This window comes from Rhinoraja longicauda, chromosome 21, assembly GCF_053455715.1.
Source record: "Rhinoraja longicauda isolate Sanriku21f chromosome 21, sRhiLon1.1, whole genome shotgun sequence".
Lineage (NCBI taxonomy): Eukaryota > Metazoa > Chordata > Chondrichthyes > Rajiformes > Arhynchobatidae > Rhinoraja > Rhinoraja longicauda.
Genome location: NC_135973.1, coordinates 21,196,946 through 21,213,278, shown reverse-complemented (window position 1 = coordinate 21,213,278; position 16,333 = coordinate 21,196,946). Strand labels below are relative to the sequence as shown.

Below are 16,333 nucleotides of genomic sequence, written 5' to 3'. Positions count from 1 at the left end.
AAGGGGGAAGGCAAACGGTCTCTTTGTGGAGAGGACCTCAGATGGTGCGATCTAGGGTTCAAATTAACACGGAAACCCCTCACGTGAAGAGGAAGCGTTGAGGTCTCTTCTAAAGAGCCAGCACCACCCAGAGCGTAGAAACGACGAACTGCAGATGCTGGTTTATACCAAAAATAGACACAAAGTGCTGGAGTAACTCAGCGGGTCAGGCAGCATCTCTGGAGAACATGGATGGGTGACGTTTCGAGTCTGAACGGGACCCTTCTTCAGCCTCGAGTGGGTCGATCGATCTCATTTTTTTCCCCTTTGCAACATCTTTTGATGAGGCACCATGGATAAATGTTTATTTACTTGATATCGCAAATAGAATAGGTTCTTCTGAGGCCATCGCGCAAGATGTGAGCGGCCGTGCCGAAGATTGTTTGCATTAGGGATGTCGGCTGATCGTTACAGTCGCGTTATATTCTCGTGGCTTCATCGGTACCTGGAGTCTAGGTGCTCGGGGTTGATGCTGGTGTGTGGGAGAGCGAGTGAGCTGGGGAGACGGAGTGACACTCTGGGTGAGAGTGTGGGGTGCTGCGAGTATCACAACGAGTAGGGGTGAGATTCAGGAGGGGGTGCGAGAATAAGGGAGTGAGAGGACCTAGGGTTAAGAGAGTGTGTGTGAGAAAGAAAGAGAGAGAGAGAGAGAGAGAGAGAGAGAGATGAGGGAGGACGGGAGGGAGGGTGAGAGAAGGTGTGAGTGTAAGAGAAAGAGAGGGTTATGAGGGTGAGAGAGAGGGTGCATGAGTGTGAGAGAGTGAGAGACAGAGTCAAAACCAGAGGACAGAGAGTGTGAGAGAGTGAGAAAGAGTGTGAGAGGGAGGCAGAGAGAGGGAGAGAGAGTGGAGAGGGAGGGAGAGGGAGTGAGAGAGAGTGAGAGAGAGGGAGAGAGAGGGAGAGAGGGAGAGTGTGTGTGTGATGGAGATAATATGAGAGAGTGAAAGTGAAAAAAGAGTGCGAGAGACTGTGAGAGAGGGTGAGAGTGTGTGAAAGAGGGAGTGAGGGTGAGAGGGTGTATGAAGAAGAGAGAGTGAAAGGGTGAGATAATGTATTAGAAGAAAGGGAGAGAGTGAAAGGGCGAGAGGGTGTGAAAGAGGGAGATGGTGAGAGGGTGAGAGAGGGAGTGTGTGAGGGAGAGACGATGAGAGGGTGAGAGAGAGAGGGTGAGAGAGAGTGTGTGAGGGAGAGAGGGTGAGAGAGGGAGAGGGAGAGATGGTGAGAGGGTGTGAAAGAGGGAGAGACGGTGAGAGGGTGAGAGAGAGTGTGTGAGAGAGAGAGGTTTAACAAGTGAGTGCATGTGAGTGAGGAGAGAGGGTGAGGGTGGGAGAGGGAGAGGGTGAGAGAGAGAGGGTGAGAGAGAGAGAGAGAGAGAGGATGAGAGAGGGAGGGTGCGGGTGAGAGAGAGAGAGAGTGAGAGGGTGTGAAAGAGGGAGAGACAGTGAGGGTGTATGAGAGAGAGGGTGTATGAGAGAGAGGGTGAATGAGTGAGAGAGGGAGAGAGGGTGAGAGAGAGAGGGTGAGAGGGTGTTTGGGGAAGTGGGAAAGAGTGAGACAGACAGAGAGCTTAAAGGAATGGGAGAGGGTAAGGGTGTGTGAGAGAGAGGATAAAGGGAAGAGAGAGTGAGAGAGGGAGAGTGTGTGTGTGTGAGGGGTATGTAGGGAGAGGGACTCGAGAGGGTGAACAAGCTCTGACAACCTGCACTGGCTGCTTTGTTTTGCTGACCCACAGACTCAGAATGGAAATCACCGACGTTCTCACTGTCGCTGACATCAATAGCGCGTTGAAGGAATGTCAAGGTAACGTACCCTGCCTGTCCCACCAAACGTTTCTGCCCGGAGGCTGCCCGCGGCATTGACACTCACCGCCTGTCTTGTTTCGCAGCCAACGAGTCCTTCAACTGTAAGAAGTTCTTCCGAACCTGTGGCCTGTCCAAAAAAACCGCGGAAGAAATCAGAAAAGTGTTCCAGGCAATTGACGATGATAACAGTGGTTTCATCGAAGAAGAAGAGTTAAAGTAAGGCACCACCCTCTCTGGCAACCTGACACTAAAATCAAAATCAAATAGAAAAGTCAAGAGTGTTGAATTGTCCCGTGTACCGAAACAGAGCAATCAAATTCTTGCTTGCAGCACAACAGGTTTAGTTGAGTTTAGTTTATTGTAAGGTGTACCCAGGCAGAGTGAAAAGCTTTTGTTGCATGCCAAAGACTATGCATGATTACAATCAAGCCATCCACAGTGTGCAGATACATGATAAACGTGATTACCTTTTAGTGCAAGATAAAGTCCAGTAAAGTCTGATCAAAGGGTCTCCAATGAGGTAGATAATAACTGTCCTTGATTCTGGAGGTGTGCGTTTTCACACTTCTATACCTTTTGCCCAATGTGTTCGCAAACACAGTACTCAATAGATAATATAATAAACAAAAAAAAGCTAAATTTATTTTAAAAATCAGATATAGTGTAAAACAAAATAAAAGCCCAAAGTTCTTAGTTGGTGTTTGTGGTGTTCAAGAGCCTGTTGGGAAGAAGCTGGTTCTGAACCTGGTGGTCACGGTTTTCAGACTCCTGTACCTTCTTCCCGATGGCAGGAGTGAAATGGATGGCAATTTTTTTAAATACAGAAGGTGGTGGGTGCCTGGAACGCATTGGAGGCAGATACGATCGTGGTTTTTAAGAGGCTGTTAAATAGACACATGGATATGCAGGAAATGGAGGGTAGTTGATCACATGTAGGCAATTAGTTTAACTTGGCATTATGTTCGGCACGGATATTATGGGCCAAAGGACCTGTTCCTGTGCTGTACTGTTCCATGTTCTATGGAGCCATTATTTGGTAGGTTACCTCTCAACCTCCTAGCATGTGAAGGTGATAGTTTTAGTCCCTGCACCATAATATAGAGGTAGGCATTCCATTTCAGTAATGCGGAATGCCACAAGGCCTTAAAATAAATTCCTTTTTTTCTATTCAGATATACGTAAAAGACCCATTGCCATTATATTGGAGAAGAGCAAAGTAGATCAAGTGGTAAGAGTGAGGTGTTTAATTGTAAAATATACTGACAACAGAACAATTAAATTCTTACTTTTAGCTGCATAACATGCCCATAAACATGATGCACATAGATAAAATATAATAATAAAAAACATATTAATAACTATAATATTAGGTAGCCAGAATAATTAAAAAACTAAGGCAGTTTATCATTAAGACCAATAACTTGCCTCAACCAGCATCAAAAATCAGCTGTAGACATAGGAACTGCAGATGCTAGTTTATAAAGAAGGACACAATGTGGTGGAGTAACTCAGCAGGTCAGGCAGCATCTCCAGAGAACATGAATAGATAACGTTTCGGGTCGGGACATTCGAAGAAGGGTCCCGAGTTACTCAAGTATTTTGCGTCAAGAAACAAATGGGTGGTTCATGGAAGCTTGTTTGGTACAGGGCAGAAGCAGGCCCTTCGGCCCATTGAGTCCGTGCCGACCATCAACCGGCCACTTGCACTAATCTATATATATTACTAAAACGCTCATCTTGTATATTCGTATATCAGTTTGTCCCCGAAATACAGCCAAAACGGTAGTTGATAGCGCAACAACTTTAGGCCCACCCTACTCAGCATTCCCCTGCGGTCTCGATTGATCAAGTTTTGTCATATTCTCAAAGCAATTAACTTAATAAACTTTAATAAATGCGCTCCTCCCCCCCCCCCCCCGGCAGGGACGACCAGCGCCCGTCCCTTCATGCCCCGCACCTGACCTTCCTCCCATGGTGCAGCACGGTGGCAGAGGGTCAAAGAAGATGGCCGTCGCCATCCAGCTGCCGCTGCAGGAGAGGTTTCCACCCAACGGGTCCACCGCTCGCTCTGGCCGCCGCCATGGCCGCCCGGGGCCGGAGTGAGTGGCTCCCTCTCCCCCTTCCTCTCCCCCCTCGCCCGCCCACGGCCCCGGGGGAGACTCCCCACCTGGCAACGGGTCCACGAGTTGTCAGTTGGGGAGGGCTGCCAGGCCCGCAGGAACGGTTTGCACCCAATGGGGGTTGCCGCGCCTGCAGGAGAGGTTTGGACCCATGGATCCACGCCCGTCTGGTCCTACATAAATCCCCTATTTTTTCCTCTCCACACATTCCCACCAACTCCTGGAAGAAATTTACAGCGGCCAATTAACCTGCAAATCCGCATGCCTTTGGGATGTGGGAGGAAATGGGGGAACGCCGTCACAGGGAGAACGTGCAAACTCCACAGAGACAGCACTGGCGCTGTGGGGCAAATGATCCATTAGAGGTAACACTATGCCACCCAAAATTCACTGCATTACCACAGCATTTAAAAGTACTAAATTAGATACAAAGTGATTTGGAATCTCCCAAGGACAGAGCAAGGTGCTATAGAAATGCATATTCTTTCCTGGTGGTTTCTTTGTTTGTCGTACTATGTGCAATTAATCCTTCAATCCATTGTTGTACTTCAAAAAACTCTTTGAACAAGTGATATCAGCACAGTTTCACTGAGGACCTATCGCTCATTCTGTATGGTTTCCTACCCTTCCATATTTTGTACGGCCAGAGAATAATTCTGCAAGTGAGAAGCGCGATCAACTTCGTGTCTGATCCATAATGGTCACCCATGTTCATATTCTGGGTGTGGGTACATGAAAGGAGAGATGGAGGACTGAGAACCTGTCAGTACCTTCCCCCACCTTTCAATCTCTTCTCTCCTCAGTCTGTAACTTTCCACATACCTAATGGCATTTAAGAGACTTTTGAATAGGCAATGGATATGCAGGAAATGGAGGGATATGGAATGTGTGCAGGGAGATAAGAGGCGGTCTTAGCATTGTGTTTGTCAAAGTTATTGTGGGCTGTTCTTGAAGGGCCTGTTCTTGTGCTGCTCTGTTCTATTTTCTAATGGACAGTGTTGTTCCTTCATTTGGGTCAGGCAATATTCCTGGAGAACATGGATAGGTGACGTTTCGGGTCGAGATCCTTCTTCAAACTGACGATAGTGAGGGGCTGGAAGAGAGCGGGAAGAGAGGAGGGGCAGGACAGCTTGAAGAAAGGTCTCGACCCGAAACGTCGCCTCTTTCTTTTCTCCAGAAATGCTTCCTGACCCGCTGAGTTACTCCAGCATTTTGTGTCTATCTAGGGGCAGGACAATGCTTGGCAAGTGATAGGTGGTTTCCGGGTTTGCTGCTGACCTGCTGAGTTACTCTAGCATTTGTCTCTTTCCTTGGTAAACCAGCATCTGCAGTTTGTTGTTTTCATTTAATTCATTTTGCACATACATTGCCTGTAAACAACAATTGGTGTACTCTGTAATCACGGACTCTTGCCGATGCCCTATAGCTTAGCGTAGACCTGGATGGCCTTGTAGGATGAATCAGACATAACCCATGTTCCAAGTGACTGACTCTTCTCTGTGTTGATGAAAGCATGCAGTACAGGGGCAGGCACTTAACCCACCTGGTCTCACGCGAGCCTTTAACTACCTTACCCATACAACCTCCCTCTCTCATGTACTTACCTACCTCTTCCTAAATATTTTCTGGTATTCATTGAGTCATCTGGAGTCATACAGGATGGAAACAGACCCTTCGGCCCAACTCGCCCATGCCGACCAAGATGCCCCATCTCAGCTAGTCTCATTTGTCTGCGTTTGGCCCATAACCCTCCAAACCTTTCCTATCTATGTACCTGTCGAAACAACTTTCAAATGTTGTTATGGTGCCTGCCTCAACCACTTTCTCTGGCAAGTCGTTCTATGCATCCTTAAGTTTCTGTGTGATAAAGTTGATGCTCAGGATCCTATATTTTCTTAAAAGTATGCCCTCTTGTTCTTGATTCCATTGCCCTGGGATGTAGATTTTGTGTATATACCCGTTCTATGCCCCTTATGATTTTATACATCTCTACAAGATCACCCCTCAGCCTCCTGCACTCCAAGGAAGTAAGTCTTAGCCTGTCCAAGCCATAATTCAGTCCCTTGAGTCCTGGCAACATCCTTGTACATCCTCTCTGCATTCTTTCCAGCTTTAATGGCAAATTCTCAACAGCAAGGTGACCAAAACTGAACCCAATCCTCCAAGCGTGGCCACATTTCAGGTATTGTTTAGACTTTAAACTTTAGAGATACAGTGTGGAAACTGGCCCTTCGGCCCACCGAGGCTGCACTGACCAACAATCATCCCGTATACTGGTACTATCCTACATACTAGAGATAATTTACAGAAGCCATTTAACCTACAAACCTGTACGTCTTTGGAGTGTGGGAGTTTGATCCTGACTACGGTTGCTGTCTGTATGAAGTTTATGTGTTCTCGTGATGGCGTGGGTTTTCCAGAGAAACCCCATGCAATCATGAGAACTCATAAACTTCATACAGACAGCAACCGTAGTTGGGATCAAACCCGGGTCTCTGGTGCTGTGAAGTAGCGACATTGCCTCTGCACCACTGTGCTGCTCGAGTTGTGGTTGTGGTGACAATTTCCACCAACTCACTTTTCCTTGGGTAAGCAATTCATCTCTACATGGAAATGTCTAAACCTGTTGTGGCTGCGGCAGAGAAAATACAACGTTAGTTACTCCACATCCATGTGTTTAGGTCTCTGCCCTGCAGATCACGATTCTTCAAATTCCTTCCTTCTCTCCTGAGATGCTGCCTGACCTGCTGAGTTACTCCAGCATTTTGTGAAAAAATACCTACAATTCTTCAAATGCTCATTAGGAACTTTGAAATCTCGTGATGGTCTACAGCTCCACTAACAACATTTCAGATCATTTTTACCTCAATTCCCCTCCAATTCGTAAACCATTTACTTAAATTAATGTCCCTAGTTCACACAGAAGGCGACAGGTATATGGAATGAGCTGCCAGAGGAGGTAGTTGACATGGGTACTACAACAACATTTTAAAGACATTTGGAAAGGCACATAGATAGGAAAGATTTAGAGGGATATGGGCCAATTGCAAGCAAGTGGGACTAGTGAAGATGGGTCATCTCGGTTGGCTTGGGCTAATGGGGCTGAAGAGGTGTTTCCGTGTGTATGACTGTACAACTCTATAACCTTGTTTATCTTTCTCGGCTACTTAAGGTGCAAAGAAGTTTACCATAATGCTGCCTGAATTAGAGGGTACAAGGAGAGGTTGGACAAACTTAGATTGTTTTCTCTAGAACGTTTGAGGTTGAGACTTAAGAGAGTATATAAAATTCTGAGGGGAATAGATAGGATCGACAGTCAGAACCTTTATTTTTCCCAGGATGCAAATATCAAAGACTAGAGGCCATAGCTTTAAGATAAGAGGGGCAAAGTTTAAAAGAAATGTACAGATCAAGTTTTTTTTACCTAGAGAGTGGTGGGTGCCTGGAACATGCTGCCAGTGTCGATGGTGGGGGCAGATTTGATAGTGGTGTTTAAAAGGTTTAATAGGCACATGGATATGCAGGGAATGGAGGGATTATGGATCTTGTGCAGATAGACGAGATTGGTTAAACTAGGCATCATGTTCGGCACAGATTATAGGCCGAAGGGCCTGTTCCTGTGCTGTTCTGTTTAGTTTAGTTTAGTTTAGTTTAGTTTAGAGATACAATGTGGAAACAGGCCCTTCGGCCCACTGAGTCCGTGCCAACCAGCAATCCCCACACGCTAACACTATCCTACACACTATTTACAATTATTGTACCAAGCCAATTAACCTACAAACCTGTACATCTTTGGAATGTGGGAGGAAACTGGAGCACCTGGAGAAAATCCGTGCAGTCACGGGGAGAAAGTACAAACCCCATAAAGACAGCAACCATAGTCAGTATTGAACCGGGTCTCTAGCGCCATAAGGCAGCAACTCTACTGCTGCGCCGCCATGCTGTTATATTTACTCATAACTTTATCTTCCTCAATTAAATTGCCCCTCAATCTTATTCGAACAGAAATTTAATCTGACACCAAGTGTCCTTACTGATGTTTTATTCAGTTCCAACATGACCTTCCTACTTCTGCACTCCGTTCCTTAGCTGATGAAGGCAAAAATCCAGTTTGACTTCTTATCTCCCTTTCCTATTACCTTAATTAAGCTTCACCATTATTCAGTATGAACTAGCATTTGAAAGTGGCAGCAGGGTTCCACTGAGAACACAAAATAATAGCTGGGATGGCACAATGGCACAGAGGTACAGTTGCTGCCTTACAGCGCCGGAGACCTGTGTTTGATTCTGACTACGGGTGTTGTCGGTACAGAGTTTGTATGATCTCCCTGTGATGCTGTGGGTTTTCTCCAGTGCTCTGGTTTCCTCTCACATTCCAAAGATGTGTAGGTTTGTAGGTTAATTGACTTCTGTGCACTGTCACTGGTGTGTAAGATATAACTAGTGTACGGGTAATTGCTGATCGACACAGACTCGGTGGGCCGAAGGGCATGTTTCCACGTTGTATCTCTAAACTAAATTAAACTAAACTAGCCATTCGAAGCAAAACACAAAGTGCTGGAATAACTCAGTGGGTCAGGTGACGTTTTGGGTCGGGACCCTTCTTCAGATTGATTGTAGTAGTGGGGAGAAAGCTGGAAGAGAGATGGGGACGGGTCAAAACCTGGCAAGTGATAGGTGGAGAAACAAGGAACATAAAAGGACACAAAGTGTTGGGGTAAATTCAGACACCGGAAGAAGGGTCCTGACCCAAACAGCACCTTTTAGAGAGTTTAGAGTTTAGAGTGATACCGTGTAGAAACTGGTCCTTCAGCCCACCGAGTCCATGCTAACTACTGATCACCCGCACACTAGTTCCATGTTATCCCATTTTCGCATCCTACCCACAAGGGACAATTTACAGAAGCCAATTAACCTACAAATCCCAAACGTTTCTGGAATGTGGGAGAAACTGAAGCAGGCAAAGGTAACCAACATGATCACAAGGAGAACATACAAACTGCACACAGATAGCACTCGTAGTCAGGATTGAACCCGGGTCTCCATGTTCTACAGACATGCTGCCTGACCCTTTGATTACTCCAGTCCCTTGTTTCCTTAAGTGATAGGTGGATACAGCTGAAGGGTGTTTGATTGGCAGATGGGTGGACAAAGCCGAGAGATGAAATGGAAACAAATAGGTATCAGATGAGGAGAGAAGAGGAGTGAAGTGTAAAACCAGAGGAGGGGATATAAATAGAAGGGGATGGGAGGGTGGCAAGGGAGGGGGGAAGGGGGGGAGGATAATGGGATAAATGTGGTTCACCAGGATTGGATGGGACACAGGAAAAAGAGGAGTAAGGAAAGGATGTTATTTAAAATTGGATGAATAATCATTCTAATTCTGGATTCTAAATTACACTAGATTTTTATACATCGTTCTAAAGAAAAATCAAAATGAATTAAAAACAAGTTCAAAGTCGTCTCAAATTCTATCATTTTAGTACAAAGGGTGGAGGAAAAGATAATTTTAACAAAATAATGTAACAATAAGCCCTGATCTTATTGATACCTGAAAGTATTTTCTAATGTACTGACTGTCTTTGGATTGGGTTAGGCACATTTTTCAGGTGATGGGGGAAGGGTGGGGGTGGAGGTTATATCAGTGAAAGCTGTTGTCAGGCAACTGAACCATGCTATCACCAACTAGAGAGCAGTTCTGACCTACCATCTACCCCATTGGAAACCCTCGGACAACCTTTAATCGGACTTTATCTTGCACTGAACATTATTCCCTTTATCCTGTATCTGTACACTGTGGACGGCTTGATTGTAATCATGTATAGGCACAAAAAGCTGGAGTAACTCAGTGAGACAGGCAGCATCTCTGGAGAGAAGGAATGGTTGACGTTTTGGGTCGAGACCCTTCTTCAGATGCTTCATAATCATGTATAGTCTGTCCGCTGACTGGATAGCACACAACAAAAAAGCTTTTCACTGTACCTCGCTACACGTGACAATATGACAATAATAAACAATACTAAAGTAAAAGGTTATGCTAAAGGCACAAGGAACTGCAGATGCTGGAACCTTGAGCAAAACATAGTGCTGGAGGAACTCAGCGGATCAAGCAGCAAATGCGGAGGGAAATGGATAGATGATGTTGCGGGTTGGGACAACTTCTATGAGTTATCTTCAGTTGATAAAGCAATGTTTTTTCCTGCAGATTTTTCCTGCAAAGATTCTCAGCTGGGGCCAGAGTCCTCAGTGATAATGAAACCAAAATATTCATGGCTGGAGGCGATAAAGATAGTGATGGGAAACTTGGTGCTGAAGGTATGTTGATAAATCTTTGCAGAACTCCTTATGTTATATAATACATGAAAATTGCAGAGAATTGTGGGCATGGCCCAGACCATCATGCAAACCAACATCCTTTCCATTGACCTCATCTCCACTTCACGCTACCTTGGCAAGGCCACCAGCATAATCAAGGACCAGTCTCACCCCAGTGTTGTTATCAGACAACTGAACCATCCTCTCAGCAACTAGAGAACAGCCCTGACCTCCCATCTACCACATCTTTGGGATGTGGGAGGATACCGGAACACCCGGAGGAAATCCACATGGTCACAGCATGGAAACAGGCCCTTCAGCCCACCGAGTTCACGCCAACCATTGATCACCCATTCACACTAGTTCTATGTTATTCCAAGTTTACAGAGGCCAATTAACCTACAAACACACACGTCATTGCGATGTAGGAGGAAATCAGAACTCCCAGAGGAAACCCACGTGGCCACAGTGAGATCGTGCAAACTCCACACAGTCAACAACTGAGGTCAGGATCGAACCCGGGTCTCTGACGCTGTGTGGCAGCAGCTCTACCAGCTGCGCCAATGAGTCACCCGCTTCACACAACATCAATTATTTTCATGATATATCTTTAATTTTGCTATTGAATTGCATGCATTAAGAATGTTTTAATAAATTGAAGAAAAGCTTAACGGGCTGTTTTGTTTTACAGAATTTGTTGACCTAGTTCTATCATAGACTCTCCCAGGATGGCATCTCTTCCAGCGTTTGATTGCAAGGGTATATTAAATGCAAAGCTCCTGTTTTCGTGACTGCAGGCATAAGCAACGTTTTTCCGTTGTAATGGCGAGATCGTAGAAGTGGTCAGAGATTCAGATGGAGCCCACTATTTGAGCTATAGCTTGCTCTGTAAAGGAAGATTGCCTTTGGAAGATTAATAAAAAATAGCTTGCCTTGTATCCAAATGTCTTCGTGCATCATCTGTTCCGCTAAAATTATTGAGATTCCTGGGGGATTAAGCAGAATTTGGAATTTAGGGCATAGAAAAGTACAGCACGGAAACAGACCCTTCGGCCCACAATGTCTTTAGCTTACTTTAGCTTAGTTTAGCTAAAGTATTAGTATTTAGTATTTAGATTATTTTAGCTTAGTTTAGTTTTAATTTAGTTTAAGTTAGTTTCATAATACAGTGTGGAAACTGGCCCTTCGGCCCACCGAGTCCATGCCAACCATCGATCACCTGTTCACACTAATTCTATCCTAACACACTAGGGACAACTTATAGAAGCCAATTGAACTAGAAACCTGCACATTTTTGGAACGTGGGAGGAAACCAGAGCACCCATAGAAAATGGGCGTGATCACAGGAAGAACGTGCAAATTACAGTCAGCACCCGTAGTCAGGATCGAACCCAGGTCTCTGGCACTATAAGGCAGCAAGCTCTACCATTGCGCCACTGTGCCTAAGACCAGCTTTTATTGCCAATCAACTCATCACCTTTAATGGTGAGATACCTCCTTGAACCAATTCCAATAACTCATCGTGCCTTTGCAGAAGGCAATGGAGGCACCCACAGCGCTCTCCAGCTTTTTCCACAAATTGTCGTTCATAAGTCATGGGAGTAGAATTAGGCCATTCGGCCCATCGGGTCTACTCTGTTATTCAATCATGGCTGATCCTTCTTTCCCTCTCAACCCCATTCTTCTGCCTTCTCCCTATAACCTTTGACACCCTTACGGTTCAAGTACCTATCAATCTCCACTAAACATTCCCAAAGACTCTGCCTCCACAGCCGTCTGTGGCAATGAATTCCACCAATTCACCGCCCTGCGAACTATTGTTCCAAATTCCGGATATATCAATTGAATTTAAATTCAGTGGCAGATGTGAAGGGATTTGAAGTCAGATTTGAAGTCAGATCTCTGAGTTAATGGAGTCAAAAGTGTTTGTTAGTAGGAACAAAGAACTGCAGATGCTGGTTTATACCAAAGATAAACACAAAGTGCTGGAGTAACTCAGCACGTCAAGGAACATCTCTGGGGAAAAAGGACACCACCACTTTGTGTCTATCTTGTGTTTAACTGTCACATGCACCTACAACAATTAAATTATTACTTGCAGCAACATTTCAGCCTGTAAACACAAAAGACATAGATAATATATAATAAACAAAAATTCAATAAATTAATAACCACAATACTTGCACAACATAAAACAGTCCTGAATGCAACTAAACGCAGTCCATAGACTTTCATAGTTGATGTTTGCGTTGTGTTTAGTTCAAGTGCCTGCAGTTGCTGGGAAGAAGCTATTCTAGAACGCGGTGGTTATAGTTATCAGAATCCTGTACCTTCTTCCCGATGGTAGGAGTGCAATAAGAGTGTGGCCAGGCTGGTGTGGGTCGTTGATGATATCGGCTGACTTTTTGAGGCAGCACCTTCTACAAATTCCTGTCAGTACCTATGATGGGCTGGGCAGTGTCCACCACTCTCTGTAATCTCCTTCATTCCTGGGCTTTTGAGATGCCGAATCAGGCCCAATGCAACAAGTCAATATGCTGTAGAAGTTCAAGGGAGTATTTGTCGGTATGCCGAATCCCGTTAAACTTGTATAAAACCTTGATTAGGCCACAGCCAAAGAATTGTATGCAATTCTGGTTTAGGATGAGAGAATATTTAATGGATTTTTTTGGGGGATGTGAGAGGAAACGGAAGCATCCAGAACAAACCTAATCAGTCACAGAGAGAACGTGCAAACACCACGTAGACAGCAACCGAGATCAGCATTGAACCCAGGGCTCTGGCGCTATGAGGTAGCAGCTCTACTAGCTGCGTCACCGTGCTGCCTAAAATATCCTGTGATATTATTTTAAAGAAGAGTGGGGTAGATCTTCCTGGTGTTCTGGCCAACATTTTCCCTTCATTCAACCTTTGTTCGTGTGATGTCTCAGTGCACAAGGGCTTTTTAATTTTCCATTACGTTAAGGTTACTTTTAGTTTTTTTCTTGTACCAAAGTACAGTGAAAAGCTTTGTTTTGCATGCTGTCCAATTAGATCATGTAATACTATACATATATGTACAATCAGGTCAAACTCAAATACAATAAATAGCGTAAACGGGCAGATACAGTGTGCAAAATATAGTTCTCAGCATTGTAATGCATCAGTTCCAGAGACAAAGTCCAATGTCCATAATGGCGTAAAGGTGAATCTGACAGTACCCTAGCTTATGGAAGGACCAGTCAGAAGCCTGATATCAGAGGGGAAGAAGCTGTTCCTGAGTCTGTCGGTGCGTGCTTTCAAGATTCTATACCATCTATACCTTCTGCCAGACTGGAGCGGAGAGAAGGAATGACCGGGATGGGACAAGTCATTGATTATGTGGGCCGTTTTTTTCCGAGGCACGGTAGATATTTGTTGTATGATTCTTTGCGGCCCATTAGGATGTGAAAATATCCCTGTAGGTTACTGGTATAGGTCGAGTGAATGGTAAAATTGCGAGATTTGTTTCACATTTTGCGAAATCAATAAGTTGCAATCTTCTGGTAACAAGTCATCAGCATCTGATTAATTGCTGAGTCAGAAAGATAAGGTCAGCTATCAAACGAATGTGGGGATTTTGCTGACTTTCCATGATATTTTGTTTTCCTGCATTAAGATCAATTGATACGTAACTGAATTATTACCTTTGGGGCTGAATGGAAACTTTCATAGAAGATATCACAGGAACAGTGTCTATGCCAAACATGGTACCAAGATAAACTTGCACCTGATCCACATGCCAAATCAAAAGCCTCTTAAACGCCACTATTTTATCTGTCTCCACCACCACCCCTGGCAGCACATTCCAGGCACCCATTGCTCTCTTCGTAAAAAGACCTACCTCTCACATCTCCTTTAAACTTTGCCCCTCTCACCTTAAAGCTATGCCCTCTTGTCTTTGACATTTCAACCCTGGTTAAAAGGTTCTGACTGTATACACCTTCTGCGCCTCTCATGATTTTATATACATCTGTCAAGACTCCCCTCAGCCTCTGACGTTCCAGCAAAAACAATCCAAGTCTGTCCAACAATGGCAGTTTGTCCAACCTTCAAGTCACCCTCTATTCTTGAGGTTGCGTTCCACTTTCTGACACTTATATAGTGTTTAGATTAATTAAGAGATCTAAATGATCCACTCAACCCATAAAAGAACCCATTTGCATTTGTATAGTACCTTTCATGATCTCAGAAAATCCCAAGGCACTTTACAGGCAATTAAGCACTCATGAAGTGCAGCCACTTTAACAGTAGCTGCTATTATTTTCCTCATTAATCTTGGGTTCAAGGGCAGTATTGCGATTTCTTGTCCAGATGGGCAATTTACTTTTATTTTTTTCCTTAAGTTCTATCAACTCATAAGGCAAATCACACATTTTCCACATATATTTTACAGGATTATTTATGGAAAAGCAATGGATTTGTAGTCATAGAGTCATACAGCATGGAAATAGGCCCTTCGGCCCACACCGTCCTTGACGACCAAGATTCCCCATTTAAGCTAGTTCCACCTGCCAGCATTTGTCCCCTCTGAATCTTTCCTAGCCATGTGCCTATCTAAATGTGTTTAAAATGTTATAACACTGTCTCAACAACCTTCTCTGCCAACTCGTTTCATATACACACCATCCTCTGAGTGAATAAGTTGCCCCTCGGGTTCCTATGAAATCTTTCCCCTCTCACCTTAAACCTATTTTCTGTGGCTCTTGATTCCTCTACTCAGTGTAAAGATTCTGCATTCACCCTATCTATTCCGCTCTTTATTCTATATATAAAATCACCCCTCATCCTCCAAGAATAAAGTTCTAGCCTGCTCAAACTCTCTCTGTAGTTCAGGCCCACGAGGCCTGGAAACGTCCTTGTAAATCTTCTCTGCACTCTTTCTACTTAATATGTCCTGTGTTCAGTTTTTTTTCTGAACAGGAAATTACCTTATTCTGGTGGGTGAAAGTTTGCTCAGGGCAGGTTTTTTTACACAGAGGGTGGTGGGTGCCTGGAACATGCTGCCATGGGTGGTTGTGGAGGCAGATATGACAGTAGAACACAAAGTGCTGGAATAACTCAGTGGGTCAGGCAGCATCTCTCGAGATTCCAGCATCTGCAGTTCCTCATGTCCGCAGATACGACCGTGGTGTTTGAGAGGCTTTTAGATAGAAGCATGGAAAATAGGTGCAGTAAGGCCATTCAGCCCTTCCAGCCAGCACCGCCATTCAATATGATTATGGCTGATCATCCAGAACATGGATAGTTTACTTTAGATGTGTTTGGTTTGGGTCTGGTTTAGTTTATTCATTTATTGTCATGTACAGTGAAAAGCTTTTTTGTTGCATGCTACCCAGTCAGAGAAAAAACTATGCGTGATTACAATCAAGCCGGCCACAGTGTACGGATACAGGATAAAGGGAATAACGTTTAGTGCAAGATGAAATCCAGTAACATCCGATTAAAGAGAGGCACATGGATATGCTGGGAATGGAAGAATATGGATCATGTGCAGGCAAAGGAGATTAGTTTAACTTGGCATTATGTTCAGCACGAACATTGTGGGAAGAAGTGCCAGATCCTAACACAGCCCCAATCCCACCTCAACAATGGAACACTACAGACCACCTCTTGCAGTACCAAGGGCTTGTTTTTTTTCTAATTGTGTTTTGCACTAACGTTTTTTTTGCTCATTCTTTCATTGTTTTTTACTGTCTTGCAAAATGTATGTGTCATTTATGTATTATTTGTGTTTAATTTCTGGTTGTAGTGTGTTTGTCTGGGAGACAAACATAACCGGAGACACAAGAAACTGCAGATGCTGGAATATTGAGCAAAACACAAAGTGTTGGAGTAACTCAGCGGGTCAGGCAGTATCTCCAGAGAACGTGTATAGGTGACATTTCAGGTTGGAATTCTTATTTCAGGGGTACAGCATGGAAATAGGCCATTTGGCCCACCTTGCTGACCATCATTTACATTAGTTCTATCTGATCATATATTCATTCACTCCCTATATGTTAGGGACAATTTAGAGGCCAATTAACTTGCCTGTCT

General features: G+C 44.4%; 1 protein-coding gene across 1 annotated transcript; it reads left to right on the top strand.

Moving 5' to 3' along the window:
• Positions 1–385: 385 nt before the first annotated feature.
• Positions 386–11,038, top strand: LOC144604292 (parvalbumin, thymic-like). The gene is made up of 5 exons (XM_078418538.1): positions 386–398; positions 1,772–1,839; positions 1,925–2,057; positions 10,167–10,276; positions 10,968–11,038. Exons 2-5 carry the CDS (start codon positions 1,779–1,781, stop codon positions 10,991–10,993), a joined length of 330 nt encoding a protein of 109 aa, XP_078274664.1. The 5' UTR covers positions 386–398; positions 1,772–1,778; the 3' UTR covers positions 10,994–11,038.
• The last annotated feature ends 5,295 nt before the right edge of the window (positions 11,039–16,333 follow it).